Below are 15,658 nucleotides of genomic sequence, written 5' to 3'. Positions count from 1 at the left end.
TACACAAATTAGATTATGATAAAACTTTCAAACAAAAAAATACACGATTAAAACTTTCTCGTTCGACGTGCTAACATATGAACTTTCAAAGGCTTAGTCAAAACCATATTCTGTATATACTGTATTGTCATCATTAGAATATTATGGTCCAATAAACAATTCAAAATAAAATTACCTAATTGATTATAGTAATATAATAATAATATTGGACCTCCAATATTATCATGTCACATGACTCACATGTGCTTAACAAAATACATGTAGCAGTAATATCTCTTCACGATCATCAGTATATACTTAGATATAAAAGAAACAGGTACTGGTAAAATACACACGGTGAATCGAATACATAAAATTGGAAAACAGAGATTCGCTCCCAGTGATGCAATACCCATATAAGAAGTTCATGATCAAATATATATCTACTTATTTTCATGCCCACAACTTTAAATTATACATATCCCTTCTTAATTTCTACAACGTAAACCCTAACTCTAACCTTGCTTTGATACCAATTGTTGGGTTTAAATAACAAATAACAAGTAGAAATCAAAATTGATCATGAATTAAAGATATGTTTTTGATATCATACCTGATTAGAAAATTAAACTTTAGATACCTTTGAGAATTCCTTATCGCCCTTTAAGAGATCTGAAAAAATAAAGCGCTTTACCCCCTTCTGAAAGTTGTTCGATACGATAGGTTTGATAAGGGTTTTAAAACCCTTATATATATAACAACAACAGGGGGGGGACTGCTTCTCTACAAACAAGCATACCTAAGTCTCCCTTCCTATCATGGAAACTTAGATATTAAAAGTTAGAATTAAATCACAACAAATAAGTTGGAAAACCACAATCCAACAGTATTAAACCATACTCCCAATTAGACCACAAAATTGGAAAATACAAACCCAATCCATTGAGTATCAATAATCACATTGCAATCCTATTTTAGAAAACGTAGTGAATAGGACCATAAAATCATTTTATTATTTAAATATATATATATAATTCCAACAGGTGGAATTCCAAATATCTAATGCTAGAGACCACAATCAAATTTCAAAAAGCATTTGAAAGGCTAGCATATGAAGAGCAATTCAAATTTGAACTTAGTAGTAATGATGGAATTCCTACTGCAAAGGATTGGGATGATGCTCATTTTTTTACTCAAATATTGCAAAAATTCTATGATGCCACCGTGCGTTTGTCTGGTTCATTGTATGTCACTTCTAATTTGTTCTTCAGTGAGATTTGTGGCATTGAAGCTAGCTTGGTTGAATGGACCAAAAGTTTGGATCCTTGTATATATGCCATGGCTAAAAAAAATGAAGATTAAGTTTGATAAGTATTAGGGAAACATTAAAAAGTTGAATGTAATGCTATTCATTGCAAATGTGTTAGATCCTCGTTGTAAATTAATGTATTTAAGGTTTTGTTTCTCCAAAATTCATGATCTAGCCAAGGTAAATGTGTTGATGAAAAGGATAGTAGATATGTTGAAACGTCTTTTTGATGAGTTTGAAAAGGTTAAGTTAGCTAATTCATCCTCATTTCAAATTGTAAATGTTGAGACTAATACTATGGCATTTGACCCATTGGGTGCGGGTGGTACAAATGATGTGGTCTCACTATCAATGTTTGAAAAACATATGGAACAAGAAGGTGATGAGAGCGACAAAACTGAAGTGGACAAATATTTGGAGGAATCTCGTGAAAAGAATAGTTCAAACTTTGATATTTTGAATTGGTGAAAGGTGAATAGTGTGAGGTATAAAGTTCTTTCTGAAGTTGCAAGGGTTGTTTTAGCTATTCTTGTCTCTATTGTTGCTTCCGAGTCCGCATTTAGTACTGGAGATCGTGTTCTTGATCGATTTTGTAGTTCTCTTAGTCCCAAATTTGTGGAATGCTTAATTTGTGGACAAGATTGGTTGCATTCTTCACCGGTCCCAGTTCAAGTGGAAGAAACTATGGCTGAAATTGAAGCAATTGAATCTGGTACTATTAATTTTATATAAAATTTAGTTTTAAAGTATTTTGCTTTTATTGAAATATTTATAAAAGTTGTCTTTGCCTTTTGTAGATGAGAATGTAATAGCTGGTTAGCATTTGGCAGCAGCATGCAGCTATGCATGATGCAGCAGAATGTCTCACCGAGTCACTGGTGAGTTCTTTTATAGTTCTTTTACTGGTTATACTTTTTTAGTTTCAAATTCACCACATTCTGTAACTCTTGGTTTTTTTAAAAAGGTGGGGAAAATGCTTTCTGTGTGAGGCTGTGAGCAGCTACAATGAAGGATTGTTGAATGTTGATCCAGTTTTCTTTTTTGTAATTATGGAGTAACTGAATAGTCTGAATTTGTGGATTGTTGAATGTTGAATGTTGAATTGTTGATCAAGTTTTCTTTTTTGTAATTCTGGAGTAACTGAATTTGTGGGATGTAATATTTTAATATTTTCTGTTTATTTTTGTTTTTATTTTTATTTTTGTTATTGTATTTGTAATTTTTTTTTAAGGGAAATTAAAATAATATTGAAAAAGTCAGCTTGGTCAACGGTTCCATTGTCCACGGTTTCGGTTCCGGTTCCATTTTTTAGGAACCGTTGAGACCGGTTCCGGTTCCATTTTTTAGGAACCGTTGAGACCGGTTCCGGTTCTGGTTCCAGTAAGAACCGTGTGCACCCTTATTCTTCGATTCTGGACCACTTGATATTCAGGTCATTTCTTTTGATATTCATGTGGTACTTCGGAGTTTTTCCTCAGCTTGTCTTCGCCATGTTCACAGGCATGGCAATGAGGTGGCTCGTGTTTTAGCAGCGCTATTCAGAAGTCCTCTTTTTTGGGATGTTGTTCTTTCACATATTTCACATAATGTTCTTCTTATAGCTGCTTGGTTATATATATATATATATATATATATATGCTTCAATTGCTTTCCAATACATTCGTTTTACACATAATAACTGGTACACTTTGTTATCATAATTACTTTAGCTTGGGACCATTTTTTTTTTTCCTCCATCAATCAAGTTCATGAGAAAACTCTGTATTAACTCTTTTTCAGAGTGTGAGACACGTGTCTCACACTAATATAACATTTGGAAGCATCGAATCAACATATTAAAATTATATAAATACTGATTAAATTTGAAAAAATATAAAGCTTGTCCATACAAATCCAACCATACAAAATACAATTACAAAGAATATTACCTACTCTTACTATTAAGAATGAGTTAATGTTATCATAAGACCAGTAACTGTACTAAGGGTCTGTTTGGTTAATGTTTTTGTTTCGTGTTTTTTGTTTTTGTTAGTGTGCTGTAGCTTAATAAAAACACAAAACATGTTTGGTAACATTTGATATCATTTTAATAATATCCAAGCGCTTCCAAAATTGAGGCTAAAATTGGAAACATAAAAATGATGCTTTTGTTTGCTTGTAGCAAATTTAGGTTATCAAATAAGTTTTTAAATAGTGTTGAACATGCTCTAAAGTAAAAACATTGCTTCTGCTTTTGATCAAAGTAAAAGTACAAAATAAAAACGATTGTCAAACAAATCCTAAAATTTTATTTTAGGACTGTTTTCAATTTCGGATGGGTGACTAATTTGGTTGGGTCGCTGTTAAGATCCAAATATCGGCTCTCCGGCCTCTCCTCTCTATTGGCCGGCTCGTTGACACCGTTAACTCCCTCAAAATCTTCCCACGTAAAAGACGGCCTCCACGCCGTGAATACACGCCGGCGGCCCTCGGGGACGGCGTAACGCTTCTCAAAGTACTTGACTGCGACGTGTATCCGCCGGAGAATGGCGAAGAACTCATCCACCTCCTCATCCTCTTGGGTTGCCGCCATCTTCACACCGTCATGATCCTCACGTGCCTTGCTTCTCTTTCCGCCCATTTCTCTGTCGTCTGTCCGTTTTCTCTTGTCTACTCCTCCCATGTCACTCTGGCCAAAAGAATTGCTACTGTGGAATAGTTTTCTGTGGTGATGATGATGTTGTTGTTGTGGTCTGGAATTATATAATATATATATATATATATATAGGAGGAGGCGCGTTGTCTACTTTTCCAAACCGAAATGAAAGGCCCACAGTAATGAATGTAATGTTGAATTTTCTTTGATGAACTCATTGTCGACGTTGTAGTAAGTGACGAAAGATAAGCAACGACACACCAATACGTAATCTGATTTAGTGCATATATAATTCATTAATTGTATACACGAGAACCATGCCACACTCTTCAATGGTCAACAACCCAGACATCTCATTTGGGCTCACTACAGCGTCAAGAGTCTCTTCCACAAATTTACAATTTTTCATTTTCCCTCAATGTATAAATGCATGTCAATTAGGTTGAATTTGCTATTGCAGGGTTTGTAGTGTTCTAAATCAAAAACGAAACTAGGTCCATCTTGAAACTTCTATTGCCAGCAGTACCTCTTTTTTTAGTTTAAATTTTGGTTAAGACCGCCACCAATACTAGCACTTTGAAGTTTTCTTGCTTTCTATTTAATTTGTTTTGTTTTCATGTGTTGGGCAGCGATGGAGTTCCACATCAGTTTGTAAAAAAATAGGGATCTAAAACTTATATTCAACAAAGATTTAACTTTTTGAGTTGAATACCCTCAATGCATCGTATTATTTTTTAAGTAAAACTATAAAATCATTCGTTCAAGTTTGAGGGGAATGTAATTTTATGGATTATTAAGAAGCTTTTTTTTATTATTTATTCTTTTAACAGAGCATTTAAATCCGTGCAAAAGTGATCATTTCACATGAATGCAGTAAAATTCGGACCATATCTATAGTTATAACTAGTAAAAATTTGATAATCGCACTCTTTTAATATGGACTATTAAAAAATTGTTTCACTAAAAATGACGAATTTATATACTTATATCCCTAAAGTAAATATTTAACTTTCATAATTTATCACGTATTTTATATGTTTTGTTTGAGTTTGAAAGATAGAGAAAATATGAATACTGGGTTTAAACTTTTAGTGGTAATAGAACCATACTGCTTTATATGAAACTTTTGTAGCCCCATCTTTTGAGAATTTTATAAAAGTTCAATGGAAGCACTTTATAAATTATCAAAATTTGTGCAAAAAGAAAAAGGAAATTAAAATTTTTGTGGTCCTGGATGAAAATTTAAACTACACGCACTCCATGTGGTTGCATATCCATCCAACCCTTTGCACATGCTAATGCCACGTAAGAAAAACCCATCTCCTTTTTAAAATCTTCTTTCGGTGTATGAGGTACCACATCAAGTTGCTATATTCCAATACAAGAATATTGGATTTAAGAGCACCGAAACTTTGAATTATATATTAAGCGTTTAAAATTTAATTAAATATCATTCAATTCTAAATCTATCACAGTTCGACAGACTATCACGAATAAGTCAAATTAATAGACTTGCGAGAATTGACATCATTCTCTTCATATTCTATTACTTTTTTTTTTAAATCCAAACAGAACAACACTAACCAATAACAGATGAAACAACTTAGTCAGGGATCAGAGCAATACACAGCCACGAGGGCCAAATGCTCCAGTCTAAATCACCACATTCGGCTTTTAAAACAACTTTGCTTAACAAGTGAGCCACTAAATTGCCGCCACGAGGAACCCATGCAAGAGAAGAACCCAAGCACTCAAGAAGCAGGGGAGAAACATCATTAAGAACCATCTTCAAAGCAACCTCAGAAGCTTTCAACTGCATAACCGGACGGCAATCCCCTTCCACCACCACCCCATGGTAACCCCACCGCTTAAGAAGCACCAAAGATTCCTGTAAAACCAAACCTTCCGCCATAGACGGACCGTGCACATGGGAGAAGAACACCATAACAACCTTAACCGGAAATCCAAGATGGTTTCGAAGGATCAAACCTCCCCCACACAATCGACGAGATGAATCAAAGGAGGCATCAAAATTAAGCTTAAAAAAACCAATCTCGGGAGCAGACCACTTAGCCGACAGAAGTGAGATAGAGGAAGAGGGATGACATAAACTCAGAGATGGACTCCCAAGACCTTGAAACTCTTGAAAAGCTTGAAGAGCCTACGACTAGGTGCATATGGATCCCACCGCTTACGAGAGAAAATAAAATCATTCCTACACTTCCACAAGGTCCAGCAAACAAAAGAAGCAAGGCCAACACAAGCAGCCGCTGTCCCGGAATCAGCCCACCGAGCACAAATAAAAACCCATCTCTTCGGCCAAAAGGAAGGAGATACCCCACCAAAATCAAGACGCAAAGGGCAAAGCTTCCACACAATAATCGCAAAAGGACATGTACACAAAAGGTGATCCACTGTTTTCACTCCCCCTTCACAAACTGGACAGCAAGGAGAAACCGACGCCCCCCGAAATAACAAATGCTCATTCACAGGAATTCTATCATGAAGGCTTTGCCACAAAAACAATTGAATCTTCTGAGGAGCCTGGACATCCCCAACAGACCTCCACATTGCACTGCTGCCCGCAGAAAAGCTACTGCCTTCAACACATGGCATGGAAGAAATAGGACCAAGAAGAGAAGACGCAACCGAATAAGCACTTGAAACTGAAAAACGGCCAGACTTGGAAGCCCCCCAAATTTTACAGTCCAGACCTCCATTCAAACTAAAAGGAATCTGCAAAATGAGATCACAATCCCGTTTATTAAAAGAGCGGGAAACCAGATCCGAATTCCACCTATGCACATCATGATGAATGAGATCAACCAGTAAGGAAACAATAGCCCCCGTTGACGAAGACGTAACAGAAGAATTCTTAATATTAGGGAGCCAATTATCCTTCCAACACTGGACACTAGCCCCATCACCAATTTGCCACTTCATACCCTTTTTAATGACTGCCCGAGCAGACAAAACACTCTTCCAAACCCAAGACGCAGAAGGACGATTAGGGGCTTCAACAAAAGAACAGTCTTTGAAGTACTTCTGCTTAAGAGAACGGAATAGAAGAGACCCATCACTAGATTCCATTCGCCAGGCCAATTTAGCTAGAAGAGCTAAATTAAATGCCTCCACATTCTTAAAACCCAAACCCCCAGACTCCATAGATTGACACAAGGCTTCCCAACTAATCCATTTAATTTTGTTAGATTTCTCCAAACCACTCCACCAAAAATTAAGGAAAGCACTTGAAAGCAACTGACAATTTTTTTTTGGATGGCGGAAGCAATGCATAGAAGACGTAGGAAGGGCGGCAAGAACTGTTTTAACTATGATTTCCCTGTCGGCTTTGGACAATAAACAACCTTTCAGAGATGAAATCTTCTTAGACACTCGCTGGGAAATAAAATTCAAAGCTGATGTCTTTGATCTCCCCACCACCGCTGGAAGACCCAAATAGGTATTAGACCAGTCCACAATAGAAATGCCAAGAAAAGACCGACAAATATTTTTCTGGACATCCGAAGTATTAGGTGAGAAAAACAAACAAGATTTTTCCAAACTGATAAGCTGGCCAGTGAGAGCTTCGTACCGGTCCAGAATTAATTTGACACGATGCACCTCGGGATTCTTTGCACGGCAAAAAATTAAAGCATCATCCACAAATAAGAGGTGCGAAATGGGAGGACCCCATACGGAGACCCAAAAGCTGTTTCTTCCTTGCATGCACATGAAAAAGGCGAGAGAGGCCTTCAGAGCAAAACAAGAAAAGAAAAGGAGATAGTGGATCGCCTTGACGAAGACCCCAAAATAAGGAAAAACCGGCACTTCTTTCACCATTAATGAGCACCGAATAACACACAGAACTAATACATTCCAGCATCAGAGAAACCCAACGAGCATGGAAACCTAAGTGAGTCATAAACTTGCATAAGAAGGGCCAACTCACCCGATCATAGGCCTTCGCCATATCTAACTTGAGAGCAAGAAAACCAGAATTGCCATTCTTTTTCCTCTTCAGAACATGTAAGAGATCATGCGCCAAAATAATATTGTCGTGAATTAGACAATGAGGCACAAAAGCACTCTTAGATTCATTAATGAGGAGAGGAAGGTAGTCCTTCAGCCGGTTAGCCAGGGCCTTTGAAAAAAATTTATACGCCACATTACAAAGAGAAATGGGACGAAAATGAGACATGACAGTAGGATGAAGCATCTTTGGGATTAAAACAATATTAGTGCAGTTCATACCCCTCGGAAGAAGACCCCTGCGAGAAAAGAGTTAAATCCATGTAGAAGATCCTCTTTAATCAAATCCCAATTAGATTGAAAAAACAAAGGCGTAAAACCGTCCGGCCCCGGGGCCTTATACGGACCCATCCCAACCAAAGCTTCTCGCAGATCCTCAACCGAACCCTCCCGTAGTAATGCACTACTCATTTATGGAGAAACACAAGACTGTATAGAACCCCAAAACTCAGAATCTTCTTGGACTGGAACGGAGGAAAAAATAGAGAGAAAATAATCTTCGGCCACGCATCTGATATCGTCTTTAGAGTCGTGCCACACACCCCCCATATCCTCTAAACCCAAAATGAATTTTTCCTGTGCCTGATCTTTGCCTTCCGATGGAACACTTTGGTGTTACGATCCCCATGTTTTAACCAGGCTACCCGAGATATTTGTAACCAAAAGAGCTCCTCATCACACCAAGCTTTACCAAGCTCAAGCTCTAACTGAGAACAAAGAACAGGATCAAAACCCACCACATGCTCCTTAAGAGCCTTCAATCGAGCTTCAAGATCCCGAATCCGAACCTGAGCGTTAGCCGGTGTCCCCCGACAACACGGAACACAAAATACAATTACAAGAAGAGCACAATAGATCGAACCCAAACCATATTAAATTTCAAAAACAATACTACTACTATTGAGGGACTGGTTAATGTTATATCATAGTCTACATTAGAAATTTTAAAATGCACCGTTAACTGTTAATTCTCCACGTTTGGCTTCCGGGTCTGCGTTAAGATCCAAATATCCACTCTCCTCTCTACCGCCCGGGTTTTTGACATCGTTAACTTGCTCAAAATCTTGCCATAGAAAACACGGCCTCCACACCGTGAACTCACGGCTGCCCTCGCCGTTACGTTTCTTCTCGAAGTACTTAACTGCCACGTGTATTCGCTAGAGAATGGCGAAGAACTCGTCCACCTCCTCATCTTTCGTCGTCGCCATCTTGATCACACGGTTCGCACCGTTGTCATCCTCACGTGCCTTCCTTCTTTTTCCGTTCAATTCTCCGTCATCTGTCAATTTTCTTAAGCATCTCTTACAAAGGTATGAATTGGCATCGGGGCAGCAGATTAATTTTTCTAAATCCTCTATTTTCTCGTAATACTTGTTTGGAGGATTGTCTTGCATTGTGTCAGTTACTGGATATTCAGGAGGAAGGTTTGCTTGCCAAATATTTGGGTATGCCTGCGATTATTAGACATTCCAACTAGGATGTTTTTTTTAATATATTTCACAACGGGTTGCCACTCGCTTAGCATCTTGGAAATCTCTACTCTTATCTCCAGCAGGTAAGGAAATTTTAATTAAATCAGTCTTAAGTGCTTTGCCTGCCTGTGACGACCCTGGTTTTTTAGGCCAACGTATCCTGTGATGAACCAAAAATTGACCCGATAACGGATCCGATAAGCGGAAGCAAAAACAGAAAACAAGACTCTAAAAAGTCAAAGTGACCTTCCATGAGGTCGTGCAACTCAATGAGAACTGATGCGGAAGCAAAAGGTCAAAAACATGACAAATAAGCCCCCGGGGCAAAATAGTCATTTTTGAAAGTACAGATTCCGGTGCCACCGAGCACACCACTGGAAAGACAATAAAAAACTAACCAAGATGGACTCAAGAGCCACATGATTCGGGGTCCGGTTGATGAAGATATGAAACTCCAAAGTTTCATAAAATCAAACTTTAAGGGTCCGTTTTTAGCCTCGGTTCTGGAAAAAAAAAAAAAAAAAAAAAAAATTTAATTGGTGCTTGCTATTAAAACACTATTCCTGCCCAGATTTCTTACCCTGAAAATAAGTCTAATTTTTTGAAACTTTGAGATTTCATATCTTCTTCGTCCCGACTCCAAATCAAGTGATTTTTGAGTCTAAGTTTATTAGTTTTTGCTGGTCTATCCAAAGATATGGATGGTTGCATCCAATTCTATCTAAAAAGATCATTTTACCCCTTGCAAAGTACCCTTGCCACAATGATTTGAACCTAGAAGTCTATTTTTTTGAAACTTTGAGGCTTCATATCTTCCTTGCCCGGACTCCGAATCAAGTGATTCTTGAGTCTATATTTATTAGTTTTTACTTGTCTATCTAATGATATTCTTAGTTTCATCTGGTTTTGTCTAAAAAGACCAGTTTACCCCTTGTAAAGTACCATTGCCGTACTTGTCTAAAAAATCCAAAAGTTTGATTTTATGAAACTTTGGAGTTTCATATCTTCATCAACCGGACCCCAAATCATGTGACTCTTGAGTCCATCTTGGTTAGTTTTTCGTTATCTTTCCAGTGGTGTGCTCGGTGGCACCGAAATCCGTACTTTCAAAAATAACTATTTTGCCCCTGGGGGCTTATTTGTCATGTTTTTGACATTTTGCTTCCGCATCAGTTCTCATTGAGTTGCACGACCTCATAGAAGGTCATTTTGACTTCTTAGAGTCTTGTTTTCTGTTTTCGCTTCCGCTTATCGGATCCGTTATCGAGTCAATCTTCGGTTCATCACAGGATACGCTGGCCTAAAAAACCAGGGTCGTCACACTGCCTATGTCATGTCATGCTTTAATCTCTTACGTAAAATTTGTAATTCCATTCTAAAGCATGTTCGTAGTTTTTGGTGGGGTAAAGAGGGTGATTCTGCCTATATCAATTGGGTTAAATGGGACCTTTTATGTGACGCTAAAAATGAAGGGGGGTTAGGCTTTCGTAATTTTAAGGCTTATAATGATGCTTTGTTGGCGAAGCAGGGTTGAAATTTTCTGGTGTACTAAAAGGGGATGGCTTTTAAGCTTTTTAAAGCCAAATATTTTGCGCAATTATTCCTTTTTGGAAATGCAGTTGGGATCTAATCCTTCTTTGTCTTGGCGTAGTATCTGGTCTACTCAGTCTCTCATTGCTGCTGGATCCAAATGGATTGTGGAGAATGGGTTATCTATTAATATCTGGAATGATCGCCGGGTCCCTGGTGATTTTGGTAAACTAGTTCGACCTCTTCGTGTGGGGCTCCCTGATCTAGTAGTGGAGTTATTCGATTCTCGACGGACTGGTTGGAATGTGGACTGGCTTAAATTTTTATTTCCACCTCCTATTGTAGCCGCTATTCTTCGGTGTCTTTTCAGTTTCTTTTCCAAGGAAGATCGATTGGGGTGGGATGGTGAGCCTAATGGTAAGTTTTCGGTGAAGTCCGCATATTATCAGGCTACTCGATTGAGGCGACAAAGCGAGGTCCTCTCCTAGAATGCTGCTTCTATTGTGTCACGACAACAATTTAGTTGGAGTAATATATGGAAATGTAAAATCCCTCCAAAATTACAGCATTTTTTGTGGAAACGTTGTAATCTTGCATTACCAGTTTGCCAACTTCTCAAGGTTCGCGAGATGGTTATTGATGTTGTGTGCCCCAGGTGTGGTATTGAGGAGGAATCTTTAGAACATATGTTTTTCCTTTGTCCTCATTCTCTACAAATTTGGAAATTATTGCCTTTAAGGTTTGATTTCTCAATGATGCAGCCTTCATCTTTTGCAGCTTGGTGGATGAACTTACAGAGAATGTCGGTGTCGAAAGATGAGAATCAGGCTGTTCTAGGTTTGGTGGCCTTCTGTTGTTGGGGTATTTGGAAGGCTCGGAATAAGTTTGTTTTTGATAGAAAGCTTTTTGCTCTGTCTAAGGTGATTTCGTTGGCTTGTTATTCCTTTTGGGAGTTTAAGGAAGCTTCTACTTCGACCGGTCCTACTTTGCATTTTGCTCCGGACGGGTCTTGGTCTGCTTCACAACCCTCTCTTTCCCCGTCTATTTGGGTTCCTCCAACAGAGAGTATTATTAAATGTAATGTGGATGTTTCTTTTTCATCTGTTGCCCAGGTTGGAGGTGGGGGTGCTGTTTTTAGGGATTCTAAGGGAACTGTTTTACAGGCAATGGTTTTTTCTTCCTTCTATGTTTCTTCTGCTACTTTGGCTGAGGCTTTATGTTTGCGTAAAACAGTTCTATGGGCTTTAACTTCATCTTATGTCCAGGTGTGGTTTGAAAGGGATTCAATGTTGCTGGTTCAGGCAGTTAATGGAAGTGATTGTGGTCCGGTTGAAATTCAGTCTGTATCTTTCGATGTTAGAGTGGCTCTTCGGCGATTCTCCTTTTCTCGACTTAGCCATGTGCTTAAACATGGTAATAGGGTCGCCCATGCTCTTGCCCAGCTTTCACGTCACCAAATAACTCACGATACTACTCTGGTTCATATTCCTGTTGATATTCTTGTCCTAGCAGCCCAAGATTGTGGTTTTTGATTGGGCTGTTGTTGCTTGTTTGCAAGGGTAAAAAAATAAAATTAAAAAATTGTTATAAAGTCTTTCACCCCAAGCTTAGGTGGACCAATAAAAAAAAATTGAAAAAATTTTCACAGAAATTTACAAATCACTATGACACCCACACACTGGGCTCAACCTATTGGTTTAAAATAATCACTCTTTTCAATTTGGACTATTATACACAAGTAGGGATAGCAATTTGATCCGTTCCCGCAGTTACCCGCCTCACTTTGCCTTATTTTTGGCAGTTTTGGGGGACCGTTTAGCTTATTTAGGATAGACCCCAAAAGCTAAACACTATAAATTAAAATAAGGTTAAAACTGAAAAGGATGACAAATCCGTGTTTGAAAACTAAGAAATTTGATTCGTTATCGTTGTTGGTTGTACTTGATGTGCAAACACGCCGTGAGACTCAGAGATTTGTAAATTGAAAGTGAGAGAGAGTGTGTGAAAGAGGATATCACCGACGGTAACAATAAAAGATCGCCGGCAATGACCGAACTTCTGGCTACTTGAGAGAGATTGATTAACAACTAGATCCCGTGGCGATGAGAACTAAGAAGAATGAGGCGGCGTGAACAAAGAAAAAAAATGAGATAATGGAAGAATGTTGGCACGCACCCAAAAATCAAAACATTGGGAGAAGCAAAAGTAAATAAAAAAAATATCATATGATGATGAATGTTGGCTTCCGTTTGATCGTTGTGCTGAAATCCCTTCCAAAGTTAAGAGTAGCATATATATAAAATATAACATATATTTATATACATATTATAACGGTTCGGTCTGGGCTGGTCTAGTGTTGTAAGACCCTAATTAGGGACCGAACCAAAAATTCACAGTTCCATTATTTTGAAACCTTGACCGGACCGAACCGTTATGGAACCAGCCTAGACCACCCGATTCGGTCCGATCCGACTTGATTTTTCGAGTTGATTACTTTTTAGCACACCCCTAATATTTTCTTTCTCTACCTGCTGCTGCTTCTTTTTTTTCCGCTCCTTTTTTTTTTTTTTTTTTCATATTACCGTATTTTGCCTTCAATTTATATTTACTAGATAAAAAAAAATATAAGAATATATTTCACTTTCTATATATATATACACATATACAAGTGACTTATTCAAATTTTTTTTTAAAAAAAATTGTAATGATGTAAACCAATAAATTAGTGAAAAACTGCTACATGAACCTTTTATTTTTTGTTAAATTTTTAATACGTTACCAGACAAAGCTTCTTATATATATATATAAGGAGCTTTTTCTCTCTCCTCTCTTTTTCCCTCAGTTTCTCTCACTACTGGTTTTTTTTTTTTAACTCTCTCTATTCCCCCCCCCCCCCCCCCCCCCCCATCTCGGTTTCTCTCTTTATTGGGCCGGTGTTTTTATTTTTTATTTTTGTTTCTTCCTATGGATGGGGTTGATTTTTATTGACATATGCTTAAATATTTCCAAAAAAAAAAATTTAATATTCTTCCGTCTAATTGTTAAATATAAAAAAATTGGATTTTCACCAACTAATTAAAACTCCTACTTAAAACAGTCAAAGCTTATTTTTTAAATCTCTCTCTCTATATTTATAATTAATTAATATTACTGGCGGAGTAAATTGTATACTGAAAAAAAAAAAAAAAAAAATGTAACAAGTAAGACCAAAAAGTGAATGAAAAATTGCTACACGAACAATTCTTTTTATTTTTATTTTTTGGTATTCAACAACAAAAATAATTTGATAATTTGTGTTTAAAAATATTTGGGTAATTGGGTTGGATGTGAATTAACTAGCCCATTTAATATCCAACCCATTTATTACCCATCATGAATTGGTTGATAATGGGTTATTGACCCATTACTGACTTGCCCATTTATGATCAGCTCAAAACCTCTCCAAACCCACCCAATTGCCACCCCCAGTCAAATGGTCAAAGGATTACGCCACATCAGCAAAAATGGCTTACATTTTATGTTCAACGTTCAAATTTACCATGTCATTAGCATACCTTGAACAGAAAATTGAAGATTTGAAGATCTTGTTGGGAGCAGGACTCATGATTACCTAGGATCCAATAAGGTTTTTGATTAGGTGGCAGAAGTCCAAGGTCTATTGAGTCAAAACTCGACCAAACTTGTAGAGAGAAATATCATTTTGACTCCCAAACCAAATTAACCTCATTTTAATTAATATTACGCTATAATTATTTGAGAAATTAATCTCTTTTAATTATTATGTTAATGGGCCAACACGTGTTGTCACATGGTGCATCACCCATTCTCTCCTTTGGCCATAAAAGGACATGGGCCAAGAGGAAGAGGCCAAACCAGAGAGACAAGGAGAGACAATCCTCGTAGACGTGGAGGGATGTTATGCTCTCACACTTGGATTTTTTCCATCTCCACACATTCACTAAGGGAGTCCAGGGGCGGAGCCAGAAATATAAAGTTGGGGGGGGGGGGGGGTAATTTTGTGCATTTTAGATTTTTTTTTTTTTCGTTAACATATCTATAAATGATATGTAAAGAAAAAATGGAGAGAAGAACATATGACACTCGATAAATAAGGTTGTCAAATTAAAATATTTTTTTTTCTATTTTTAATTTGTAACAAACAATATATATGTGTGTGTGTGTGTGTGTGTGCAGCGTGCACGTGTGTATATGCATAAAGTACTATACAATAATAAAACTGAATATTGTATGAATGATATGAATAGAGTAATGGTGTGTATATGCATAAAGTACTATACAATAATAAAACTGAATATTGTATGAATGATATGAATAGAGTAATGATATGTTACATCAAGATTGCAATAATAACCTTCCAAAAAAGTTAGGCTTTGAGGAACACAAGCAATTTCTTTTACAAACCATCTTTAATAACCATAAATAAGTAACAAAAATAAGTATTTTTGAAAACTGGGGGTGGGGGAAGGAATTTTAATTTTTCTATAGTAAATTACCATTAATAATGGCCACCCCTCCCTCTGCCCCGGAGGGAGTCAATGGTATACCTGCAGACTGTCGTCTTCTTTCTATTTCTCTCTCAAGTTTGCCTAGACTTTCATAATTCTTAATTTACCTCGAATTCTACTATGTTGCGAGCTATATCTCATCATTTGTTATTTTATGTTTGACCGTGAGCCTAGTACC

General features: G+C 37.3%; 3 protein-coding genes across 3 annotated transcripts; 1 reads left to right on the top strand and 2 right to left on the bottom strand.

Moving 5' to 3' along the window:
* Positions 1–3,496: 3,496 nt before the first annotated feature.
* Positions 3,497–4,042, bottom strand: LOC132305567 (protein NEGATIVE REGULATOR OF RESISTANCE-like). The gene has a single exon (XM_059803195.1). It carries the CDS (start codon positions 3,948–3,950, stop codon positions 3,576–3,578), a length of 375 nt encoding a protein of 124 aa, XP_059659178.1. The 5' UTR covers positions 3,951–4,042; the 3' UTR covers positions 3,497–3,575.
* A 1,484-nt stretch (positions 4,043–5,526) lies between these two features.
* LOC132304678 (uncharacterized) lies at positions 5,527–8,363 on the bottom strand. Its single transcript, XM_059802413.1, has 4 exons — positions 8,175–8,363; positions 7,873–8,064; positions 6,057–7,673; positions 5,527–5,961 (listed from the first exon to the last, which is right to left on the bottom strand). The coding sequence occupies exons 1-4, from the start codon at positions 8,361–8,363 to the stop codon at positions 5,527–5,529; spliced, it is 2,433 nt and encodes an 810-aa protein (XP_059658396.1).
* A 753-nt stretch (positions 8,364–9,116) lies between these two features.
* LOC132304676 (uncharacterized) lies at positions 9,117–12,486 on the top strand. Its single transcript, XM_059802412.1, has 3 exons — positions 9,117–9,262; positions 10,953–11,371; positions 11,558–12,486. Exons 1-3 carry the CDS (start codon positions 9,117–9,119, stop codon positions 12,484–12,486), a joined length of 1,494 nt encoding a protein of 497 aa, XP_059658395.1.
* Positions 12,487–15,658: the final 3,172 nt, after the last annotated feature.

The sequence above is a fragment of the Cornus florida genome, unplaced genomic scaffold (assembly GCF_030987335.1).
Source record: "Cornus florida cultivar Cherokee Brave unplaced genomic scaffold, ASM3098733v1 CherokeeBrave_3.0.0_Hap2_Chr04, whole genome shotgun sequence".
NCBI classification, from domain to species: Eukaryota; Viridiplantae; Streptophyta; class Magnoliopsida; order Cornales; family Cornaceae; genus Cornus; species Cornus florida.
The sequence above is the reverse complement of the archived record's forward strand: the minus strand, read 5'-3'. Positions and strand labels throughout refer to the sequence as shown.

Bases quoted from the DNA above. Each gene is read 5' to 3' on its own strand.
- LOC132305567 (XM_059803195.1), bottom strand. From the start codon at position 3,950: ATGGGAGGAGTAGACAAGAGAAAACGGACAGACGACAGAGAAATGGGC.
- LOC132304678 (XM_059802413.1), bottom strand. From the start codon at position 8,363: ATGAGTAGTGCATTACTACGGGAGGGTTCGGTTGAGGATCTGCGAGAA. The intron at 8,065-8,174 runs GTATGAACTGCA...TTTTTTTCAAAG, and splicing joins CAGGGGTCTTCTTCCGAGGG to GCCCTGGCTAACCGGCTGAA. The intron at 5,962-6,056 runs GTCTTGGGAGTC...GGTTTTTTTAAG, and splicing joins AGCTTTTCAAGAGTTTCAAG to CTTAATTTTGATGCCTCCTT.
- LOC132304676 (XM_059802412.1), top strand. From the start codon at position 9,117: ATGGCGAAGAACTCGTCCACCTCCTCATCTTTCGTCGTCGCCATCTTG. The intron at 9,263-10,952 runs GTATGAATTGGC...TTGGCGAAGCAG, and splicing joins CTTAAGCATCTCTTACAAAG to GGTTGAAATTTTCTGGTGTA. The intron at 11,372-11,557 runs GTAAGTTTTCGG...TTGCATTACCAG, and splicing joins GTGGGATGGTGAGCCTAATG to TTTGCCAACTTCTCAAGGTT.